Source organism: Lepus europaeus, chromosome 18, assembly GCF_033115175.1.
Source record: "Lepus europaeus isolate LE1 chromosome 18, mLepTim1.pri, whole genome shotgun sequence".
NCBI lineage: Eukaryota > Metazoa > Chordata > Mammalia > Lagomorpha > Leporidae > Lepus > Lepus europaeus.
In genome coordinates, this window is record NC_084844.1 from 24,914,676 (window position 1) to 24,936,764 (window position 22,089).

Consider the following 22,089-nt stretch of genomic DNA (forward strand, 5'->3'; position numbering starts at 1 on the left):
AGGGACAGGAAGGGGACCAGCAAGGATGTACCTGGTGTGGCCAAGCTGGAGCCAAAGGCCAGTGGTGTGGAGCAGAGCATCAAGGGGCGAGTTCAAGAAGTGGTCGGAGAGGTAATGGGGCAGAAGGGCCCGGGGTTGAAGGGGCTTTGGCTTTGTCCCTGGGATAACAGGAAGTCACCGCAGGATTCTGGGCAGAGCAGTGCGTGGGCCGCAATGTACTGACAGCTCGAGGACTCTGGCTGCTGAGTTGAGGATAGATGACAAGAAGGGAGCAAGTGTTAGGGGATCTCTGCAGTGATCCAGGTGAGACAGTGACAGGGGCTCTGGCTGGGGAGACGGCACTGGAGGAGGGAGAGCCCGTCAGGTCCTGGGCGTGCTCTGGAGGCAGCAGCAGCAGCACGGTTTCCAGGGATCGAATGTGGTGTGAGAAGAAAAGTCAGCTCTAGGGGCCGGTGCTGGGCATAGTGGACAAAGCCACCACCTGCAGTGCCGGCATCCTATATGGGCGCTGGTCCAAGTCCCGGCTGCTCCACTTCCGATCCAGCTCTCTGCTAAGGCCTGGGGAAGCAGTAGAAGATGGCCCAAGAACTTGGGCCCCTGCACCCACATGGGAGACCCGGAAGAAGCTCCTGGCTCCTGGCTTCAGGTAGGTGCAGGTCCAGCCATTGCAACCAATTGGGGAGTGAACCAGTGGATGGAGGACCTCTCTCTCTCTCTCTCTCTCTCTCTCTCTCTCTCTGCCTCTCCTTCTCTCTGTGTGTAGAAATGACTTTCAAATACATAAATGAATCTTTTAAAAAAACAGAAAAGTCAGCTCTGATGAGGCTACGTTGTTAAGCTCGTGGTGCTGGCATCCCATACTGGAGTGACGGTTCAAATCCTGGCTACTCTGCTTCTGATCCAGTATTCCCCTAGCATGCCTGGGAAGGCAGCAGGAGATGGCCCAAGTCTGCCCTTGCCATCCACGGGTGAGACCAGGATGAAGTTCTTGGCTCCTGGCTCTGACCTGACCCAGCACTGGCTGTGGTGGCCATTTGGGGGGTGAAACAGCAGATGAAAGGTCAATCTCTCTCACTTTGTCTCTTGCTCACTCGCTCTCTTGCTCTCACTCTGCCTTTCACAAAAATAAATAATCTTTTTAAAAAATAAACACTAAAAGAAAAGCCAGCTTTATTCAAAAATCCCTGGGTCTCTCCAAAGTCTCTCCATTGAGCCCCCTCTGCTGGACAAATGTGAAATTGCTTCCATGTTTTAGAAGACGTTCCATCAAAAGTTGTGAGCTGCACTAGGGTGCAGGGTTAATCTTCCAAAACACATTAGAGGAGAAAGGCACTCATCACACCCCTCATCATTCACCACCTCTACCCTGAGGCTTATTTGGAGAGGAATCGAGATGGTGGGCAGAGCCCCTAAGGCAAGCACATCCTTGAATCTTTATCTGGGAATTATCAAAGAAAGACCAGATTCCTGGTTTGGACTTTCCTAGCAGGTATCCCCCAGGCAAAACACTCATTCTGCTAGAACAGGAAAACATATATTGCTGGCACACAGAGGTCTGGACTTTTCTTTTTAATATTTATTTAAGAGGAGGAGGAGAAGGAGAGAGAGACAGCATGCATAAGAGAACACTCTCATCCAGTGATTCACTCCCCAAATGCCACAGTGGCTAGGACTGGGCTAAAGCCAAAGCCAGGAGTCAAGAACCCAGTCCATGTCTCCCCTGTGAGTGGCAGGGACACAATTTCTTGAGCCATCACCTGCTGCCTCCCAGGGTGTGCGTTAGCAGGCAGCTGGAATCAGGACGTGGAGCCAGGACTGAAACCCTGGCACTTCGGTATTGGATGCAGGTGTTCCAACCATTGGGTTAACCATAGGTCAAATGCCTGCTGTGAACATTTTATTAAGCCAGTGTTGCAGGATGACTCAACCTGAATTCACATACAAAGGACACCAGGAATGGAAGGAAGTGAATGGCTCAACCTGCACAGGTCCCAACAGGTAACCGCAGCCAGTGCTCTTTGGCACAGTGCTGAAAGATGCTTGTCCTACAGAGGAGGTAGGGACTAAGGAACCCACTGTCTAGGAGGTGAGTTGCACAACGATGCCCATGGGTTTACCTGTGTACAGTTACCGAGCAAAACACAGCACACCAGTGGCTAAGTATGGTATTTTCCTAGAGGTGTCCCTTTTCCTAGTAGTAGCTATTACAATCGTTTCTTCCCCTAGAACATTGTATGTGAGCAATGATTAATGATATTACTATTCAGAATTAAAATTGGGGAATTACTATGGCTAGTAATACATGAGCACACTTCAAAATGATTTGTGGAGGGGCTGCTACTGTGGTGCAACCAGTTAAGCTGCCACTCGCAACACTGGCATCCCATACTGGAGTGTCTGGTTTGTGTCCTGGGTACTCCACTTCTGATCCAGCTTCCTGCTATTGTACCTGGGAAGGCAGGAGAAGATGGCCCACCTTCTACTCTTGTGGAAGACACAGATAGAGTTCCTAGTTCCTGGCTTTGGCCTGTCCCAGCCCTTTTTGTAGTGGCTGTTTGGAGAGTGAACCAACAGATGAAGTTATCTCTCGCTCGCTCTCTGTTTTTCAGATAAATAATATTTTAAAAATTAAAAAATATTGTACCTTTTCACATTTTTTTTTATTTTTGACAGGGAGAGTGGACAGTGAGAGAGAGACAGAGAGAAAGGTCTTCCTTTTGCCGTTGGTTCACCCTCCAATGGCCGCCGCGGTAGCGCGCTGCGGCCGGCGCACCGCGCTGTTCCGATGGCAGGAGCCAGGTGCTTATCCTGGTCTCCCATGGGGTGCAGAGCCCAAACACTTGGGCCATCCTCCACTGCACTCCTGGGCCACAGCAGAGAGCTGGCCTGGAAGAGGGGCAACCGGGACAGGATCGGTGCCCCGACCGGGAGTAGAACCCGGTGTGCCGGCGCCGCAAGGCGGAGGATTAGCCTGTTGAGCCACGGCGCCGGCCCCTTTTCACATTTTTTGAACATCACAAGAGAGAGGAGAGAAGCCAATGACTGAAATCCTTAGACTGAAGGCCTAAGTGTGGATAAAATGGAATTCAGTGAAAAGATGCTTAAAGAAGTCTCAGTACTGCACCTGCATATATGAACCAAGTATCCCACGAATCTGAGCTGATTGTTGCAGTCAGAGCCCTTTGCTGCAGGGAAGGAAGCCCCTCTGGGCACGGGGTGAAGGCAGTTGGCAGTTATGTTTATGATTTAGTCCAGTAATGATGTGAGCCACACTGCACTAAGACTCAACCTAAACTAGAAGACTGGACGTCACTAGGAGACTATCTTTTTGTTTGTTTTTTAAAGATTTATTTATTTACTTGTGAGGCAGAGTTACAGAGAGAGGGAGAGACAGAAAGAGGTTTTCCATGCACTGGTTCATTCCCCAAATGGCTACAAAGGCCAGAGCTGGGCCAATCTGAAGCCAAGAGCCAGGAGCATCTTCTGGGTCTTCCACGTGGGTGCAGGGACCCAAGGGCTTGAGCCATCTTCTGCTTTCCCAGGTCCTCAGCTGGGACCTGGATCAGAAGTAGAGCAGCCAGGACTCAAACCGGCGCTCATATGGGAATGCTGGTGCCACAGGCGGAGGAGTAACCTACTAAGTCACTGTACCGGCTCCTGGAGACTCTCTTCTTGAGGATTAGTGCCTCATTACGCAGCCTCTGCATACTAGCTGGGTTGACTTTGGTTTTTCTTTGGGAAGTAATAGCAGTTGTGGTTGTCCTTGAGGTCACTAGGTCATGTTTGGTGGGGGCATGCTTGGCTTTATAGGACATTGTGTGTGCACACACACACATGCACAATATGGCCTACTTTTGCCTGCTATGAACCAGCACTCCTTCTTATTTAGATACTGCTGCCCAGCTCTTGGTATGGGCTTCGGTAGTAATAAAACGTTTATTTTGGCCGGCGCCGCGGCTCACTAGGCTAATCCTCCGCCTTGCGGCGCCGGCACACCAGGTTCTAGTCCCGGTCGGGGCACCGATCCTGTCCCGGTTGCTCCTCTTCCGGGCCAGCTCTCTGCTGTGGCCAGGGAGTGCAGTGGAGGATGGCCCAAGTGCTTGGGCCCTGCACCCCATGGGAGACCAGGAGAAGCACCTGGCTCCTGCCATCGGATCAGCGCGGTGCACCTACCGCGGCGGCCATTGGAGGGTGAACCAACTGAAAAAGGAAGACCTTTCTCTCTGTCTCTCTCTCTCTCTCACTGTCCACTCTGCCTGTCAAAAAAAAAAAAAGTTTATTTTTTATGACTATTACATGGATTTTAATGTTTTGATTTTTTTTTTAATTTTTCTTTGCCGTTGGTTCACCCTCCAATGGCTGCCACAGCTGGCGCACTGCAGCTGGCCCATCTCGCTGATCCGAAGCCAGGAGCCAGGTGCTTCTCCTGGTCTCCCATGGGGTGCAGGGCCCAAGCACTTGGGCCATCCTCCACTGCACTCCCGGGCCACAGCAGAGAGCTGGCCTGGAAGAGTGGCAACAGGGACAGAATCCGGCGCCCCAACCGGGACTAGAACCTGGTGTGCCAGTGCCGCAGGCGGAGGACTAGCCTATTGAGCCGCAGCGCCGGCCAGCTGTTTATCTTATTGGGACTCTGTTGTCCATGTTGAATCTCTTCCTTTTGCTAATTTCATTAATCTCTTTGTCTTTGCTTTTTACAGTTTGGCTACGGCTTCTTAGATGTGATATTCTCTTAGATGTGATATTCTCCAGTCTCAGAACATTAATGCCAACCATTCACTGATGACTCTCATTTAATACCTGCGTATATTTAAGACCCAGACTTCCCCTGGACTCCAGGCCCATATATTCAAATGCCTAGTTGTCAATTTTGCTTGAATGTCTAACAGTCCCAATTTAATCTGGCAAAATTAAAATCCTCATCTCCCTTTCCCTAAAAATAAAACATTAACCCTACTCTAACCACAGATCTCAGCTTAATGTCAACTCCATTATTCCAGATGTTCATGTTAGAAACCTTGGAGTCATCCTTAACTCCTCCCATTCCCTTATCCCCATCATCCACCAACAGCAATTTGATGCCACTAACTTTAAAATCAGAATCCTATCATTTATTAACACTTCTACTCCTCCCCCTTGGTCTAAACCACATCATCTCTTTCTCTTTTTTTTTTTTTTTTTAAGATTTAGTTATTTATTTGAAAGAATTACACACAGAGAGAAGGAGAGGCAGAGAGAAAGAAAAAGAGAGGTCCTCCATCTGCTGGTTCATGCCCCAGATGGCCACAATGGCTGGAGCTATGCTGATCTGAAGCCAGGAGCCAGGAGCCTCCTCCAGGTCTCCCACATGGGTGAAGGGACCAAAGGACTTGGGCCAAACTCCATTGCTTTTGCAGGCCATAGCAGAGAGCTATTTTGTAAGTGGAGCAGCTGGGACTCCAACCGGCACCCATATGAGATGGCAACACTGCATGCGGCAGTTTGACCCACTATGTCACAGTGTAGGCTCAACATATCATCTCTTACAGATTATTAACAATAACCTCCAAATGATGTCCCTGATTGTACCGTTGTCCCCCACCCACCCCAATATTCTGAGTCATCCTTTTAAAAGATAGGTCAGATTATGTTACTCCTCTACCCAAGCCCTCTATTGGCTGTTTCACTCGGAGTAAAAGCCTAACTTGTTACAAGACCAGGACTCATAAGCCCTGCCCCCATCCCCATTGCCCCATCACAGTCTCTAATTTCATCTCCCAGGGCCCTCCCTCTTGCTCCCTCCTCTCCATTCAAACTGGAGGACGTGTCAATCATGCCACACAACTCTTTGCACTAGCAGTTCTTCCTGCCTGGAACACATCTCCCTCGATATCCCCACAGCTGCCCTCCCTCTGCTCCTCATCTTTGTTCAAACATTCACCTCCTCCGCGAAGTCTCCTGCTGTAGATAACTGTTTTTCCTCTGGTAGTTTCCCCTATCTTCCTTTTGTGGAATGGTCTGTAGTTTCACTACCATGAAAATACGTGTGGGTTTTTTCCGCTGTATATTTACCCTATTTGGGGCTTGCTGCCTCTTCTAAACCTGAGGACTCATGTCAGTCTGCACATTTTCCAGCTGCTGTGTTGTCAACCACGGCCGCCTCCCCATTTCCTGTTCTCTCTCGCGGATGGTTGACAGGGATGTTAGGTCTCCTGCTGCCTTCCAGGTCCGTTAGCCTCCTGTGATGGATTTTGGGCGTCAACGTGACTGGGTTGAGGGATTCCTGGACGGCACGGTTTCTGGGTGTGTTCACGAAGGTATCTGCAGACTGAGTGGGGAAGACCCACTCTCCGTGTGGGGAGGCGAAAAGGTGAAAAACAAAAAGGTGGAAGGAAGGGCACTCATGTGCGTTGTCTCTCAGGTGCAGTGAGGCACTCCATAGGCTTTTATCTCTTATTTCTCTGTGCTTCATTCCGAATCATTTCCTCAGATCCATTTTTTCAGCCTGCTACTTTTGCCTTCAGCTTTGATCAATCAGCTGTTAGTCTATTAAGTAATTTTCCTTAGTTTAAATGACTAGTTTCGGGCCCGCGCCGTGGCTTAACAGGCTAATCCTCCACCTTGTGGCGCCGGCACACCGGGTTCTAGTCCCGGTCGGGGTGCTGGATTCTGTCCTGGTTGCCCCTCTTCCACGCCAGCTCTCTGCTATGGCCTGGGAAGGCAGTGGAGGATGGCCCAAGTGCTTGGGCCCTGCACCCCATGGGAGACCAGGAGAAGCACCTGGCTCCTGGCTTCAGATCAGCGAGATGCGCCGGCTGCAGCGGCCATTGGAGGGTGAACCAACGGCAAAGGAAGACCTTTCTCTCTGTCTCTCTCTCACTGTCCACTCTGCCTGTCAAAAAAAAAAAAAAAAAAAAGAATAAATAAATAAATGACTGCCACGGGGCCACGGGGCCACGGGGCTACAGCCCCTCAGGGCAGCCTCCCCAGCAGTAAAGGCACACACGTTTAAACAAATTAATGATTTCTCATGTGTAAAGTTACATTTACTTTCCTTTTTAAAGTTTGTTTTCTCCTACTTGAAAGGCAGAACAACAGGAAGAGAAAGATGGTCCATCTGCTGGTTCACTCCCCAAATCCCCGTAACAACCAGGACTAGGTCAGGCCGAAGCCAGGAGCCAGGAACTCCGCTCAGGTCTCCCACTTGGGTGGCAGGGGCCCAGGTACTTGAGTCCCCATGTGCTGCCTCCCAGGAGGCACGAGCGGGAAGCTGGTTAGGAAGCCGAGTAGCTGAGGCTCAAACCTGCACTGTGCTTCGGATGTGCATGTCCCAAGCAGTGCCTTACCTGCTGCACCACATTGCCTGCCCCTCGTTTCTTTTTCAGCTCCACAAGTTCTTTTTTTTTTTTTTAAGATTTATTTAGGGGCCAGCTCTGTGGCACAGTGGGTTAAAGCCCTGGCCTGAAGCGCTGGCATCCCATGTGGGTGCAGGTTCTAGTCCTTGCTGTTCCTCTTCCGATCCAGCTCTCTGCTATGGTCTGGGAGGGCAGTGGAAGATGACCCAAGTCCTTGGGTCCCTGCACCCACGAGGGAGACTCCTGGCTCCTGGCTTCGGATCTGCGCAGCTCCGGCCATTGTGGCCATCAGTGAGTGAACCAGTGGATGGAAGACCTCTTTCTCTGTTTTGACCTCTCTCTGTAACCCTGTCTTTCAAATAAAAAAAAAAAAAGATTTATTTAATTTATTTGAATGAGTTACAGAGAAAGAGAGCTCTTGCATCCACTGTTCACTCCCTGGGCTGGGCCATGCTGAAGCTAGGAGCTTCTTCCAGGTCTCCCACATGGGTGGCAGGGGCCCAGGCACTTGGGCCATCTTCCTCTGCCTTCCCAGGTCATTAGCAGGGAGCTGGATCGGAAATGAAGCAGCCAGGACTCCAGCTGGTGCCCAAATAGGATACCAGCGTTGCAGGTGGCAGCTTTACTCACTATGCCACGACACCAGCCCCTGCAAGTTCTTTTTTATATCATGTTGGTCTTTATTACTATTGTTATTTTCCTTATTTTTTTTAAGATTTATTTATTTATTTTGAAAGAATTACAGAGAGAGACAGAGGGAGAGAGGTCTCCCATCTGCTGGTCTACTCCCCAAATGGCTGCAACGGCCAGAGCTGGGCTGATCCGAAGCCAGGAGCCAGGTGCATTAGCAGGGAGCTGGATCGGAAGTGGAGTAGCCGGGACTTGAACTGGCACCCACATGGGATGCTGGTGCTGCAGGCCAGGGCTTTAACCCGCTTGCCACAGCGCCAGCCCCTCTTATTCCTTCTTTCATGTCTTTATTGGTACTTAGATTTATGCACAATGGCAAACACTTAGGTATTCTAGGCCATGTTCTAGGCACTTTACAAATATGAGTTAATTTAAGCCTCAGACGTCCCCGTATAGGAAATACAGGCACAGAGAAGTTCTTCAACGCGGCTATGATCACACAAAGGGTACGTAGATGACCTAAACTGAAACGCAGCAGCCATAACTTTAATCACTACACATAACTGCTTCTTTTGCACTTGTCGTCTCAGGGTTGTATGACTAGTATCTGAAACTCTTGCCGCTTGTTTGCTGCTCTCTGCCCACTGGGGTTTGCTCCCCCTCAGAGATCATCTTTCCATGGCTGTGGCAATCCTGCACTCATCCAGAGGAGTTGGCATGGTTTCATCCAGGGACATCCCTGGCCTAGAACCGCTTTATGCCGGCTCCTTTGCTTGTGCATTCCTGGACCACAGTGTATAGATTTGAATCTAAAACCAACAGGGGGGCCAACACTGTGGCGTAGCGAGGAAAGCCGCTGCCTGCAGTACTGGCATCCCATATGGGCGCCAGTTCGAGTCCCAGCTGCTCCACTTCCCACCCAGCTCTCTGCTGTGGCCTGGGGAAACAGTAGAAGATGGCCCAAGTTCTGGGGCCCCTGCACTCATGTGGGAGACCCAGAAGAAGCTCCTGGCTCCTGGCTTCAGATCAGCACAGTTCCAGTCGTTGCAGCCATCTAGGGAGTGAACCAGCAGATGGAAGACCTCTCTCTCTCTCTCTCTCTGCCTCTGCCTCTTTGTAACTCTGCCTTTCAAATAAATAAATAAATCTTTTTTAAAAATAAAATAAAATAAAAGTAAGTAAATAAAACCAACAGAAAGGGCCCGGCATTTTGGCATAGTGGGTAATGCCAATGCCTGCAGTGCCGGCATCCCATATGGGCACCAGTTTGTGTCCCGGCTGCTCCACTTCCTATCCTGGGAAAGTAGCAGAGGATAGCCCAAGTGATCAGGCTCCTGCCACCCACATGGGAGACCCGGAAGAAGCTCCTGGCTCCTGGTTGGGCCTGACTCATTCTCAGTCCCAGCCATTGTGGCCATTAAAGTGAACCAGAGGATGGAAGATTCTCTCTTTCTCTCTCTCTCTCTCTCTCTCTCTCTCTCTCTCTCTGTGTGTGTGTGTGTGTGTATCTGTGTAGCTCTGACTTTCAAATATAAGAATAATAAATCTTTAAAGTAAAACCAACAAAAGGGGTTGGTAGTGGGCATAACAGGTTAGGCTGCCCCTTGCAATGACGTCACCATCCTTTACTGGAAGCCGGTTGGACTCCCAGAGGCTCCGTTTCTCATCCAACTTCCTGACAATGCATGTGGGAAGGCAGCAGATGGTGGCCCAAATGCTTGGGCCCCTGCCACCATGTAGGTAACCAGGATGGAGTTTCTGGCTCCTTTCTTTGGCCTTGCTCAACTCTGGCTGTTGAGGCCATTTAGAGGGAAAGCCAGTGGATAGAAAGTCTCTTTCTGCTTCTCTCTCTCTCCCTTTCTCTCTCTCTGTCAATCTGCCTTTCAGATAAAGAAACATATATTTAAAAAAAATAAAACCTGGGGCTGGTGCTGTGGTTTAGCTGGTAAGGCTGCTGCCTGCAGCACTGGCATCCCCTATGGGCGCTGGTTTGAGTCCCGGCTGCTCCACTTCCCATATGGCTCTCTGCTATGGCTTGGGGAAGCAGTAGAAGATGACCCAAGTCCTTGGGCCCCTGCACCCATGTGGGAGACCTGGAAGAAGCTCCTGCCTCCTGGCTTCGGATCGGCACAGCTCCGGCCCTTGCAGCAAATTGGGGAGTGAACTAGCAGATGGAAGACCTCTCTCTCTCTCTCTGACACTCACTCTCTCTGTGTGTAACTCTGACCTTCAAATAAGTAAATAAATCTTAAAAAAAAAACACACACAACAATTCTGTTTTATTGCTACTTAAAGCCAAAAATAGGCAGAAAAATTGCTACCTCCCTATGGATTTTTTTTAAAAGATTTATTTATTGATCTGAAAGAGTTATAGAAAGAGAGAGAGAGAGAGAGAGAGATCTATCCAGTGGTTCACTCCCCCGATGGCCATAATGGCCAGGGCTGGGCCAGGCTAAAGCTGAAAATGAGGAGACAGGAGCTTCATCTGAATCTCCCACGTGGGTGCAGGGGCCCAAGGACTTGAGCCGTCCTCTGCTGCTTTCCCAGGCCATTAGCTGGGAGCTGGATCGGAAGTGGAGCAGCCAGCACTTGAACCAGTACCCACTGCAGATGCCAGCATGGCAGGCAGTGGTTTTACTTGCTTTGCCACAGCACTGGCCTCTGGATGGCTTTTTAAGATCCTCCTTTCAAAGACTACATCCTTTTAATTTTTTTTTTTTTGAAAGAGTTACACAGAAGAGAGGCAGAGAGAGAGAGAGAGAGGTCTTCCATCCGATGATTCACTCCCCAAATGGCTGCAATGGCCAGAGCTATACTGATCCGAAGCCAGGAGCCAGGAGCTTCTTCTGGGTCTCCCACGTGGGTGCAGGGGCCCAAGGACTTGAGCCATCTTCTGCTGCTTTCCCAAGCCATACCAGCGAGCTGGATCAGAAGAGGAGCAGCTGGGTCTTGAACCAGCACCCATATGGGATGCTGGTGCCACAGTCGGAGGATTAACCTGCACCACAGCGCCGGCCCCCATCCTTTTAAATTTTTGATTGACTATTTGATTTGAAAGGTAGATAGACAGAGGCAGAGAGATCTTCCATTTTCTGGGTCACTTCCCATCTGCCTGCAACAGCCAGGGCTAGGCTAGGCTTGAAGTCAGAAGCCAGGAACTCCATCCAGATCTCCCAAGCATGGGACAGGACCCAGGTCCTTGAGCCCTGCCCTGCTGCCTCCCAGGGTGCACATCAGCAGGAAGCTGGATCAGAAGCAGAGCTGGGATTCGAACCAGACCCTCTTGTCTAAGAGACAGGTGTCTCAACTGCTGTGCCAAACGCCTGCCCTAGCTATAGCCTTTAGAGGATCTTTATTTGGAAATTTCTGTTCCAATTCTCCATCCCGCACAGGCCCAAGCCCTTCCGTCTCCATGGGGGCTAAAACTGAAACCACTTGATTTCCGTGGCTGACGCCCCCTTCCCCAGCCCCCGTGCTCCCAGCCCCGGCAGCTGCAGTGCAGAATTCCATGTTTACTGATCTATTCGTGCATGCTCTTTGTCGGAGGTCCCTAAGGGCTGATCTGCTTGTGCATTCTCTTTGTCGGAGGTCCCTAAGGACTTTCTTTAATTTCTTGAGCGCTCAGCTATGCATTTAAAGCTAGCACTTATCAACATCCTCCGTCTCTCCCCTTCTGCGCAACAGCCTCCCCCTAGAAAAGCCCTCCGTGTTGTCACCATAGCTGTGACAGAGTCCTTCATCACCAGCTGGGGAGGTGTTGGGTTGGACTGGGGAACATTGGTCATTTGGGTATAATCTACAACACCTAGCTGTCAAAAGTATAATTGCCATCTTTTTTTTTTTTTTTTTTTTGACAGGCAGAGTGGACAGTGAGAGAGAAAGAGACAGAGAGAAAGGTCTTCCTTTGCTTGATGGTTCATCCTCCAATGGCCGCCGTGGCCGGCACACCAAGCTGGCCAGGAGCCAGGTGCTTCTCCTGGTCTCCCATGGGGTGCAGGGCCCAAGGACTTGGGCCATCCTCCACTGCACTCCGTGGCCACAGCAGAGAGCTGGCCTGGAAGAGGGGCAACCGGGACAGAATCCGGCACCCTGACTGGGACTAGAACCCGGTGTGCTGGCGCCGTAAGGTGGAGGATTAGCCTATTGAGCCGCGGCGCCGGCCTAATTGTCATCTTTTACATAGCATTTTCATGTGCTGTGGCAGGAGGATTTTCAAAATACTGAGTCCAATAATATCACCAGAAATGGGAGCGCCACAGTCTGACCTGAGCTCTCCCCGCAACCATGGCATGGAGACCTAAGGTTGGAACCAACTTCCCTTTATGTTTTTATCCATTTTAATTTTTTAAAAAATTATCAACATGCGATACTTGCACATTTTTATGGTGTGCAGTGCAATATTGCACATATGTATACAGCGTAAACTGAGCAAACCAGGATGACTACCCCTTCCCTTATCTTTTCCTTGTTTGGTACCTACCGGGCTCCTCGCCCAGGTCTGCATACAGAACATGATGCATTATTGGGAGCTATACTCGCCTCACTGCTGCACCACACGGAATCCTAGGACTGCTCTGTTGTGGTATCAGTTATCCCACCTCCCTCTGTCTCCTCTGCTCCCACCCTTCTCAGCTTCTAGAAATTATTGTCCTAAGCTCAGATGGACTTTTCTTACCTTGTGTGGATGAAGGAACCTGTGGTGGTTTCCTACCTGTCGTCCGGTGCGCGGGCAGTAACCTCATCCCCACCCTCATCCTTGGTCCGCCCAGCTGAAGCACACACATTTATCCCCAAAACCCAGCTTTGTTTTCCCAAAAGCTCTTCCTTGCTTCTCTCCAGATGAAGTTAGTTCCTCCCCTTTTTGTATTTCGTTAATAATCTTATTATGATACTGATTAACACTGGTTTTAATTATTTGGGTTTTTTTAATTTTTGCATATTTTATTGAATGCTTCCTGTTTTTCATCTGTCACTTCAAAACTGATTCTCTAAGAAGTCTGATACATTTTAGTGTTCTATCTGTATATCTCATTTTTCTGAAAATTTAGCTTCTTGTTTCTGACTTTTAATTTGCCTCAGAGGCCTGTTTAGCATAAGACTCAATGGCTAGCTTTCCCTGGAGCTGCTCACAATGGAATAAATCTAGGTAACTGAATTTTCTCAGCAAGGCACATTGCTGAGAAAATTATTTGGTTTTTAAAGAATCATTTTTCAGGCGGAGGATTAGCCAAGTGAGCCATGGCGCCGGCACCCCAGGGTTCTAGTCCCAGTGGGGGCATTGGTTCTGTCCCGGTTGCTCCTCTTCCAGGCCAGCTCTCTGCTGTGGCCGGGAGTGCAGTGGAGGATGGCCCAAGTGCTTGGGCCCTGCACCAGCATGGTAGACCAGGGGGAGGCACCTGGCTCCTGGCTTTGGATCAGCACAGCGCGCTGGCTGCAGAGCCATTTGGGGGGTGAACCAACGGAAGGAAGACCTTTCTCTCTCTCAGTCTCTCTCTCACTGTCTAACTCTGTCTGTCAAAAAAAAAAAAAAAAGAATTATTTTTCTTTAAGATTTTATTTATTTTAGAGGTAGAGTTACAGACAGAGAGGAGAGACAGAAAGGTCTTCCATTCACTGGTTCACTCCTTAAATGCCCGCAACAGCCAGAGCTGAGCTGATCCAAAGCCAAGAGTCAAGAGCTTCTTCCAGGTCTCCCACTCAGGTGCAGGGGTCTAAGGACTTGGGCCATCTTCTACTGCTTTCCTAGGCCACAAGTAGAGAGTTGGATTGGAAGAGGAACAGCCAGGACATGGACCAGCCCTTATATGGGATGTCAGCGCTGCAGGCGGAGGCTTAGTCTACTACACCACAGTACCAGCCCTGTGGTTTTTGTTTGTTTGTTTGTTTAAAGATATATTTACTTATTTGAAAGACAGAGGGAAAAAGAAAGAGAGATCTTCCATCTGCTGGTTCATTCTTCAAATGCCTGCAACAGCCAGGACTGGGCCAGGCAGAAGTCAGGACTGGGCCAGGCTGAAGCCAGGAGCCTAGAACTCCATTCTGGTTTCCCACATGGGTGGCAGGAACCCAAGCACCTGGGTCACTATCTGCTGTCTCCCAGGGTGGGAAGAGAAGGTGAGGCTTGATCCTAAGCACTTGATAGGGACTGGGCGTCACAGGTGGCAGACTCTCTGCCGTGCCACAACACCTGCCCCTGATTAATTTGGTTACTTGTGTATTTCCTTGTTAATTTTGTGTCTCATCAGGGCAAAGACTGGTCTTTTATGAGAGCACTTCAAAAACTTCACAGAAAATGGATTAAAATTTTCAGCAAAATTTTGATATCTATTTTTTTTAATTTTTTTTTTTTTTTTTTTTGACAGGCAGAGTGGACAGTGAGAGAGAGAGACAGAGAGAAAGGTCTTCCTTTTGCCGTTGGTTCACCCTCCAATGGCCGCCACGGTAGCACGCTGCGGCCGGCGCACCGCGCTGTTCCGATGGCAGGAGCCAGGTGCTTCCCCTGGTCTCCCATGGGGTGCAGGACCCAAGGACTTGGGCCATCCTCCACTGCACTCCCTAGCCACAGCAGAGAGCTGGCCTGGAAGAGGGGCAACCGGGACAGGATCGGTGCCCCGACCGGGACTAGAACCCGGTGTGCCGGCGCCGCAAGGCGTGATATCTATTTTTTTAAGATTTTACTTATTTATTTGAGAGGTAGAGTTACAGAGAGAGAGAGAGAGAGAGAGAGAAAGGTCTTCCATCTGCTGATTCACTCCCCAAATGGCTACAATGGCCGGAGCTGGGCCAACCCAAAGCCAGGAGCCAGGAGCCAGGAGCCAGGAGCTTCTTCCAGATCTCCCTTATGGGTGCAAGGGCCCAAGCACTTACCTACTACTACTTTCCAAGGCCACAGCAGAGAGCTAGATCAGAAAAGGAACAGCTGGGACTCGAACTGGCCCCTATATAGGTTGCTGGCACCACAGGCAGAGGCTTAGCCCACTATGCCACAGCGCCAGCCCCTATATGGTTTTTTAAATATGTATTTTCCATGAACTTTTGAAGACTCCTGGTACACTGTGTACTGCCAGCACCATGGGCAGTGCATAGAATGTGTTACATACTTACAAATGTTTCTTGAATTGAACTCCTGAAGTCAAAGTTAAGGAATAAGGCTTGAAAGAAAGAAAGAGGTGGGAGCAGGCATTTGGCCTAATGGTGGGGAGCCCTTGTCGCACGTGAGACTGCCTGGGCTCCAGCTTCTTGTTGGTGCTGGTCCAGGAAGCCAGTGGTGACGGCTCAAGTGACTGGGCTCCTGCCAACCAGTCTGCACAGGATTCCTGAATTGAGTCCCAGGCTCCCTGGCTTGTGCACACCTGAGGGAATGAACCAGAGGATGAGAGCATTCTCTCTCTCTCTCCCTCTCTCTCTGCCTCTCAAATAAATAATAAAAGAGAGAGGATCTGAGCTAAGACTTTAGGTGAAAGAGATGGGTTTTGAAATTAGAGTCCAAAACGCCTTAGAAAACCAGGACCTGGGGGCTGGCGCTGGCACAGCGGGTTAAGCCAACATCTGCTCTTCTTGGCCCTGGGGGGAGCAAGCCAGCCGCAGACAGAAGTAGCACAGAGGTGCTAGGGGGCATGGTCTGTCTCAAATTGGATGTTTTCTAAAGGAATATTAACTTACATTAAGTGGGCTCCATGTGGGGAAAACCTTCAACCTCAATTTACTGCAAAAACTTCTGTGAAACAGTGACATCAAGAACATTCCACTACGCCACAGTAACAGCATCCCATATGGGCGCCAGTTCAAGTCCCGGCTGTCCCACTTCTGATCCAGCTCTCTGCTATGGCCTGGGAAAGCAGTAGAAGATGGACCAGTCCTTGGGCCCCTGCACCCATGTGGGAGACCTGGAAGAGGCTCCTGGCTCCTGATTGGCTCCTGGCTTTGCATTGGCCTAGCTCCAGCCGTTGCAGCCATCTGGGAAGTGAACCAGTGGATGGATGGAAGAACTCTTTGCTCTCTCTCTCTCTCGCTCTCTCTCTCTCTGTGTAACTCTGTCAAATAAATAAATAAGTCTTAAAAAAAAATCAGGACCTGCTGGCTTATTATCCACAAGTTCGCCCTTTGCCCTACTTGTCAAAAGTATTTGTGCCTTCCCAGAATTCTCAGCTTTGTGACAGAAGCTCTTTGGCCTCCTGTAAGCCAGCTGCTGTAACTCCCAAGATATCAGGCCTGGACCTGAAGCTTCCCAACCAGCTTCCACTTCACACATCCTCTCTTGGTTCACCCAGACTGTCTATGTCAGTAATAAAAAATGCACGGCCATGACACTATCTCATTTACTCTTTATAACAGTCCTGTTGAAAATGCCATAGCCTCATTTTTTTTTAAAGATTTATTATTTATTTATTTGAGAGGCAGAGTTACAGCCAGAGAGAGGGAGAGACAGAGAGAGGTATTCCATGAGCTGGTTTATGCCTCAAATGGCCCCAGTGACCAGTGCTGGGCCGATCTGAAGTCAGGAGCCAGGAGCTTCTTCTGGGTCTCCCACAGTGGGTGCAGGAGCCCAAGGACTTGGGCCATCTCCCACTGTTTTCCGACACCATAGCGAGAGCTGGATCAAGAGTGGAGCAGTCGGGACTCAAACTGGCGTCCATATAGGATGCCGGCACTGTAGGCAGTGGCTTCACCTGCTATGCCACAGTGCCCAACCCAAACATGGAGTCTTAGAGCAGTCAGGAAACTTGCCTTAAATCACACAGTAGTAAGTGGTAATGCCAGGATTTGAATCCTGCTTATTGAACTCCACAAGATACATTCTAAACATGATGCTGAACTGCCTACTTTCCAGTAGGTCACAAGATAAACTTGACAATTTTGAATGGGTAGTGATATGTGACAAATATGCATGTGAAAAAAAACAAAACATACGTACACAAAGTCAGGAATGATCCACATGAAAATATAAATTGTTCCACAGCAGTAACAGAAAGGATCACAAACATGTGCCTGGTGTTTGTATTTCTGTAAGGTGGGTAGCATCAACCCTATTTTATAGATTCGTCAGTTTCACAAAACTGTTAAAAGAGCTTGTGCTTGCGGCCGGCACTGTGGTGCAGCAGGTTAATGCCCTGGCCTGAAGCACCGGCATCCCATATGGCTGCTCCACTTCCGATCCAGCTCTCTGCTGTGGCCTGGGAAAGCAGTGGAAGATGGCCCAAGTCCTTGGGCCCCTGCACCCGCATGGGAGACCCGGAAGAAGCTCCTGGCTCCTGGCTTCGGATCAACACAGTTCCAGCCATTGCGGCCAATTGGAGTGTGAACCATTGGATGGAAGACCTCTCTCTCTCTCTCTGCCTCTCCTCTCTGTGTAACTCTGATAAACCTGGGTTCAAACAAGAACTTTACTTTTTGAGAGATACTCTGTAGAATGGGGAAACCTGGAAAGAGAAGCAGGTGGTAACACCTAACCCCCAAGGACTGTTGTAAGGGCTAAATCATATGTAAAGGCAGGTGTTTGGCACAGCACTTCAAGTCCTGGCCCTGCTTCCAATTCTAATTTCCTGCTAATGCACACCCTGGAAGACAGCAGTGATGGCTCCGGTAGTTGGGTCCATGCCAGCCACGTGGAAGACCAGGAAGGAGTCTCAGGCTCCTGGTTTTGGCCTGGCCCAGCGGTGGCTGTTGCAGACATTTGGGGAGTGAACCAGTAGATGAATGATCCTCTCTCTATTTCTGTCTTTTAAATAAATAAAGCTTAAAATCATACAATACGTAAAAGCACCTATCAGGGTGTTTGTCATGTGGAGGGGTTTCAGTAAATGGTGTTTACAAGACTAAAGCCCAGAGAGACTTGGTAATTTGCTTGGCGTTACATGCCAGGTGTATGGCGAGACATGATAGGAATGCAAGTCCGTGGGATTTCGGAACGCCACTTTCCATTACCCCACGCTGGCAGGATATTTTAAGGCCCTGTACAATCTTAAGATGTTTTCCTAGGAATCCAGAGTCTGCCTTACCAGATTAGTGTACTTTTAAGTGTTTTTCTACAATAAATTTAATACATACTCATAAAATGAGTCACCCTTACGTCACCCATAGTAAACTATTAATATTTTTTTATTTTCTTCTAATCTTTCTCCGCCTGTATTTTCCACAGTGCCTTACATGGTTTTGCGTTTTCCATGTCCTACAGCAGAGTCTCTCAGTAGGAAAGTTCACACACATGGTTTTACTTCATGTGTTGTTTCTGCTTATTTCACCAAGACACAGCCATGTATTTAACCATTTACCATCGCTGGGACATTTACTTGTTTCCAATTTCAATAAATTCTGCAAGGCGCTTCCTTTTAACAGAATCCTTGCATTTCTGATCATTTCTTCAGGGTAGATTCCTAGAAGTGAAATTACTGGGGCAAAGAGGGTGGAGAGCTTAAACGCTCTCAATTACTCAAGCACCGCTAGGTCAAAGGGGATGGCTCATTCGAGGCCTTTGAATAAATCTTGCCAAACTGCTTTCAAGGAAGGTTTTCTAATTCATACTTTCACCAGCAGTTGCAGCAGACTCCCTGGCTTGTGTTAGCAAGAATCCCGTTCTTTCAGTAAGAGCGAAATGGGTTTAAACTTCTGGTCCTCGTAGTCAGATGCGGAATATTTTTTCCTGCGATTCACACTTCTTCCTTAGTGAGGCCTGTTCCCATCCTTTGCTCTGATTACTCTCTCGGGTTATTGTTTCATCCTTAGGATGCTCTTTTCACAGTTATACCAAGTACATTTTAAAACATGACGTCGGGCCCGCAGCCCGCGGCGGCTGAACACCGGCAGAGCCCCACAGAGGCACGCCGGCCACTGGGGAACCCTCATTCCCCGTGGCGGAAGCAGGGCCTGCCGCCAGTCACCAGAGTGGGAACTGCGGCAAAGGCGTCGGCTCTCCCGCCAGGGGAGCAGCGTCTCGCGGGATCTCCGCTGTCCTTGGGGACTCCCACCTGACTACAAATCCCAACATGCAGCGCGCCCCGGGGTCTGAGCGCCCGAATGGAGGCTCCGGGCCAAGGTCATGTGTCTGTCTGCGTCAGGCGTCCGGTCATCTCTCCCACGCCTTTTTTCTTCAGCTTCCACCTTGGTCGCCATTTTGTGCGGGAGCTGGGGGAACCCCTGAGTTCCGCCGACTCTATGGTCCAGCGTTTCAGGGATCGACCAATCGTAGCCCAGACCTCGGAGGGAAACTCCGCCTTTACCCGCATGGAGGCGGGGATTGCCACGAAGCTCCTGTGGAGAGAGAGGAAGGAGCTGAGGAACACCAATAAGGAAGGAGGAGTCGATGACGCTGCCCAATGGGAACGCGCGAGGATTGCGGCCAATGAGAATGGAAGGAGCCCGGGACACGTGGGTGGGGGAGCTTGTCGCTGCGACCAAGGGCTAACGCTGAGAGGTGAGTCAGTCACCTTGAGCGGGGCGAGCGCCGTGGGCCGAGCAGGGGCTGCGGGGCAGTGGGAGTGCAGGTGACTCGGGGCCGGGAGCCAGCGGCCGGCAGGCTCGTGGGCTGGACGGTATTTCCCCCAGGGCTGGGAGAGGCAGGGGAGGCTGTAGCCTCATCCACTCGTATTAAATGACCAACGGTAATGAGACTAACTGCCCCGGCTGGGGCGGGTGGAGGACAGCGGTGTCAGGTGGGCAGGAGACCGCAGCATCTGCCCGCTGTCTGCCTGCAGTCTTCCCGGGAGATCTGCCCCTTTCGCCACACTGCCCTCCTGGGGCTTGGGCCTCCTTCCTTTACTTCCGATCTCGTGGCTTTCCCTGTGCACAGCCGCCGCGCAGACAGCGGAGGACCCGGGAGCCCGCGCTGCCCCTCTGACCTCTAATGCCCTCCTCTCTGGGACTCGGTGCAAGGAAGGGAGTGGTCGAGGGAGGCAGAGCGGGTCGAAGGGGACGACCGAAGGTCGCACTGTGAGCAAACAGCCAGGCTCTCGATGTCACCAATTGCTTTTTTTTTTTTTCCCCCTATAGACTGAAACAATGCAGGCCACCGGGTCGCTACTCATTTCTCCGGCTCTGGTAAGCTGCGGGGCCGCTGCGGTGTGGGCGTCAGGCATGCGGGATGAATGAATGGAGAGCGGCTTTGACGTGGGGGTGTCCTTGGGCTTGGGGGGAGGCTGTAGGCTGTGATGCAGGTAACCCCTGTTTGCATGGGGCTGTAAACCAAGCTCTCTTGGCTCTGGAATGCTGTCAGGGAGTGTGGATCTGACCTTTACCCCCCGGTGTGGCTTGGGGGCCTGCTAAGGGTGGTTCTCAACCTTGGCTGCACGTTGGACTCATCCGGGAAGCTTTTGAAAAGCTGATGCTCAGGCTGCACCCTAGATCACTGGGCCCTGGGAGTGAGGGTGGAGACCAGGCATATGTTTTTTGGGATTTTTTTTTTTTTTTTTTTAAGGACTTTCCAGGTGATTCTAGTGTTGAGCAGAATATTTCAGAGTGGAGTGCCCCACTCCACTCAGGGTGTGTAGCTGTATCCTAGCCGACCTTACCCCAGCCCATCCCCCCATGCCTTTGGTGATCTGCACCTGGTTTGATATTAGTGTGGATTCCTGTTCCATTCTGGGAAACTGATTTGAGTCTGTGCCTCTTAGGTGGGCGGTTTGAATGGTGACAGTTGCCACTGCTGGCTGTACCAGGCCTAAGTTGTAGTAGAAGCAGGAATAAATGTGTTGACCTTGAAATATGCCAGACTTTTTCTGTTTGTGATGTTGTGGTCAGTTTTGACAAAAACTCTGCAATCGGGATTTATTTTCTTGCCTAATGTGGAGGGATGTGCCTTCCGAATTTTCCAGGTCCGCTGTTGTACCAGGGGCCTACTCAGGCCTGTGTCTGCCTCCTTCCTGAGCAGGCCAGAGGACTTGCCTAAACAGGTAAGGAAGTGCGGCCCTTTCAAGAATCTCCCCAGGTTTAAGTGGGAGGTGCACTGGAGAACCTGTGGTATTCCTAATAGTTTGAGGGCCTGGAGGTGAACAGTGTAGGCTGAGAAACTTGCAAAAGTGAGGTTTGCCTAACCCACACGATTTCCCTAGCTCCGTCTGAAAACAGGCTAATTCCAGGCCACCCATGGCTCTGTACTCAATGGCTTGCCAGTGGTTTCAGAGCGGTGGTGGGTGGGGTGAGAGCCTGGAGTCGGCCACCTGCCCTGGAGCCTCACTGTCTCCTGCTGTCTCGCCTCCCTTCACTTCCTGCTAGCCTTCCTGCAGCAGCTCCCCACTCCAGGTCGCCCGGCGGGAATTCCAGACCAGCGTTGTCTCCCGGGACATCGACACGGCGGCCAAGTTCATCGGTGCTGGGGCCGCCACAGTCGGTGTGGCTGGCTCAGGAGCTGGCATTGGCACAGTGTTCGGCAGCTTGATCATTGGCTATGCCAGGTCAGTTTGGGGTGGCCTAAAGCGTCGCCCACTGTCAGTCCCACCCTGTGGAGGCGGAGCCTTCAGGTTGATTTCATCCACCTCCTGCTTTTCTCCAGCAACCTCTGCATCAGAATTTTAAAAAGTGTGTCCACTCGGGGCTCACTTGTCCCGGTCCCCAGGAGGGGGACAGGCTAGGCCCTCTCCCAGTCGGCAGACACCCCACTCCCCCCGCCTCCTGTGCCCTGAGCCCTTCCTGTCCCCGGGCTGGCATGGATCTCTGTCCCCGGCAGGAACCCGTCTCTCAAGCAGCAGCTCTTCTCCTATGCCATTCTGGGCTTTGCGCTGTCCGAGGCCATGGGGCTCTTCTGTTTGATGGTCGCCTTCCTCATCCTCTTCGCCATGTGAGGCTCCATGGGAGTTGCCGACCTGTTCCTGCTGGTTGGACTCCATGCCGATCCTGGTGCTGGAGTGCGCTGAACTTTACCATTAAACGACGTTTCTCTACACCCACATGCCCGTGCCTCTGTCCTTTGACCTTGGGGAGGGCCTTGGTGGGAACGTGTGATGTGGACCGGGTCAGCCAGTCCTCAGGCTGAGCAGGAGCACGGCTAGGATGGCAGGGACAGGGAGGGCCCCTTCCTCTCCCAGGAGGGAGGTGGACTTGTCTACGTGGTGATCTTTGGGGCTGTTCATCAGCTCCACTGCAGGGATGTGTGACATTGTTGAGGGGCTTCATTTGCACTAAGCGCTGTAGCAGG

At 50.7% G+C, this 22,089-nt stretch overlaps 1 protein-coding gene across 2 annotated transcripts; it reads left to right on the forward strand.

Annotated features, from left to right (window-relative positions):
- The first annotated feature begins 19,314 nt into the window (after positions 1-19,314).
- ATP5MC1 (ATP synthase membrane subunit c locus 1) lies at positions 19,315-21,843 on the forward strand. Of its 2 annotated transcripts, none has more exons than XM_062174774.1 (5): positions 19,315-19,374; positions 19,950-19,997; positions 20,771-20,848; positions 21,171-21,349; positions 21,622-21,843. In XM_062174774.1, exons 2-5 carry the CDS (start codon positions 19,959-19,961, stop codon positions 21,734-21,736), a joined length of 411 nt encoding a protein of 136 aa, XP_062030758.1. In that variant the 5' UTR covers positions 19,315-19,374; positions 19,950-19,958; the 3' UTR covers positions 21,737-21,843. The 2 variants fall into 2 exon arrangements, with proteins under 2 accessions (XP_062030758.1, XP_062030757.1); XM_062174773.1 differs by having other exon boundaries at positions 19,355-19,444.
- Positions 21,844-22,089: the final 246 nt, after the last annotated feature.

Coding starts and splice junctions, on each gene's coding strand:
- ATP5MC1 (XM_062174774.1), top strand. CDS start 19,959: ATGCAGGCCACCGGGTCGCTACTCATTTCTCCGGCTCTG. Junction 19,998..20,770: donor TACTCATTTCTCCGGCTCTG/GTAAGCTGCGGG, acceptor CGAATTTTCCAG/GTCCGCTGTTGTACCAGGGG. Junction 21,350..21,621: donor TTGATCATTGGCTATGCCAG/GTCAGTTTGGGG, acceptor TGTCCCCGGCAG/GAACCCGTCTCTCAAGCAGC.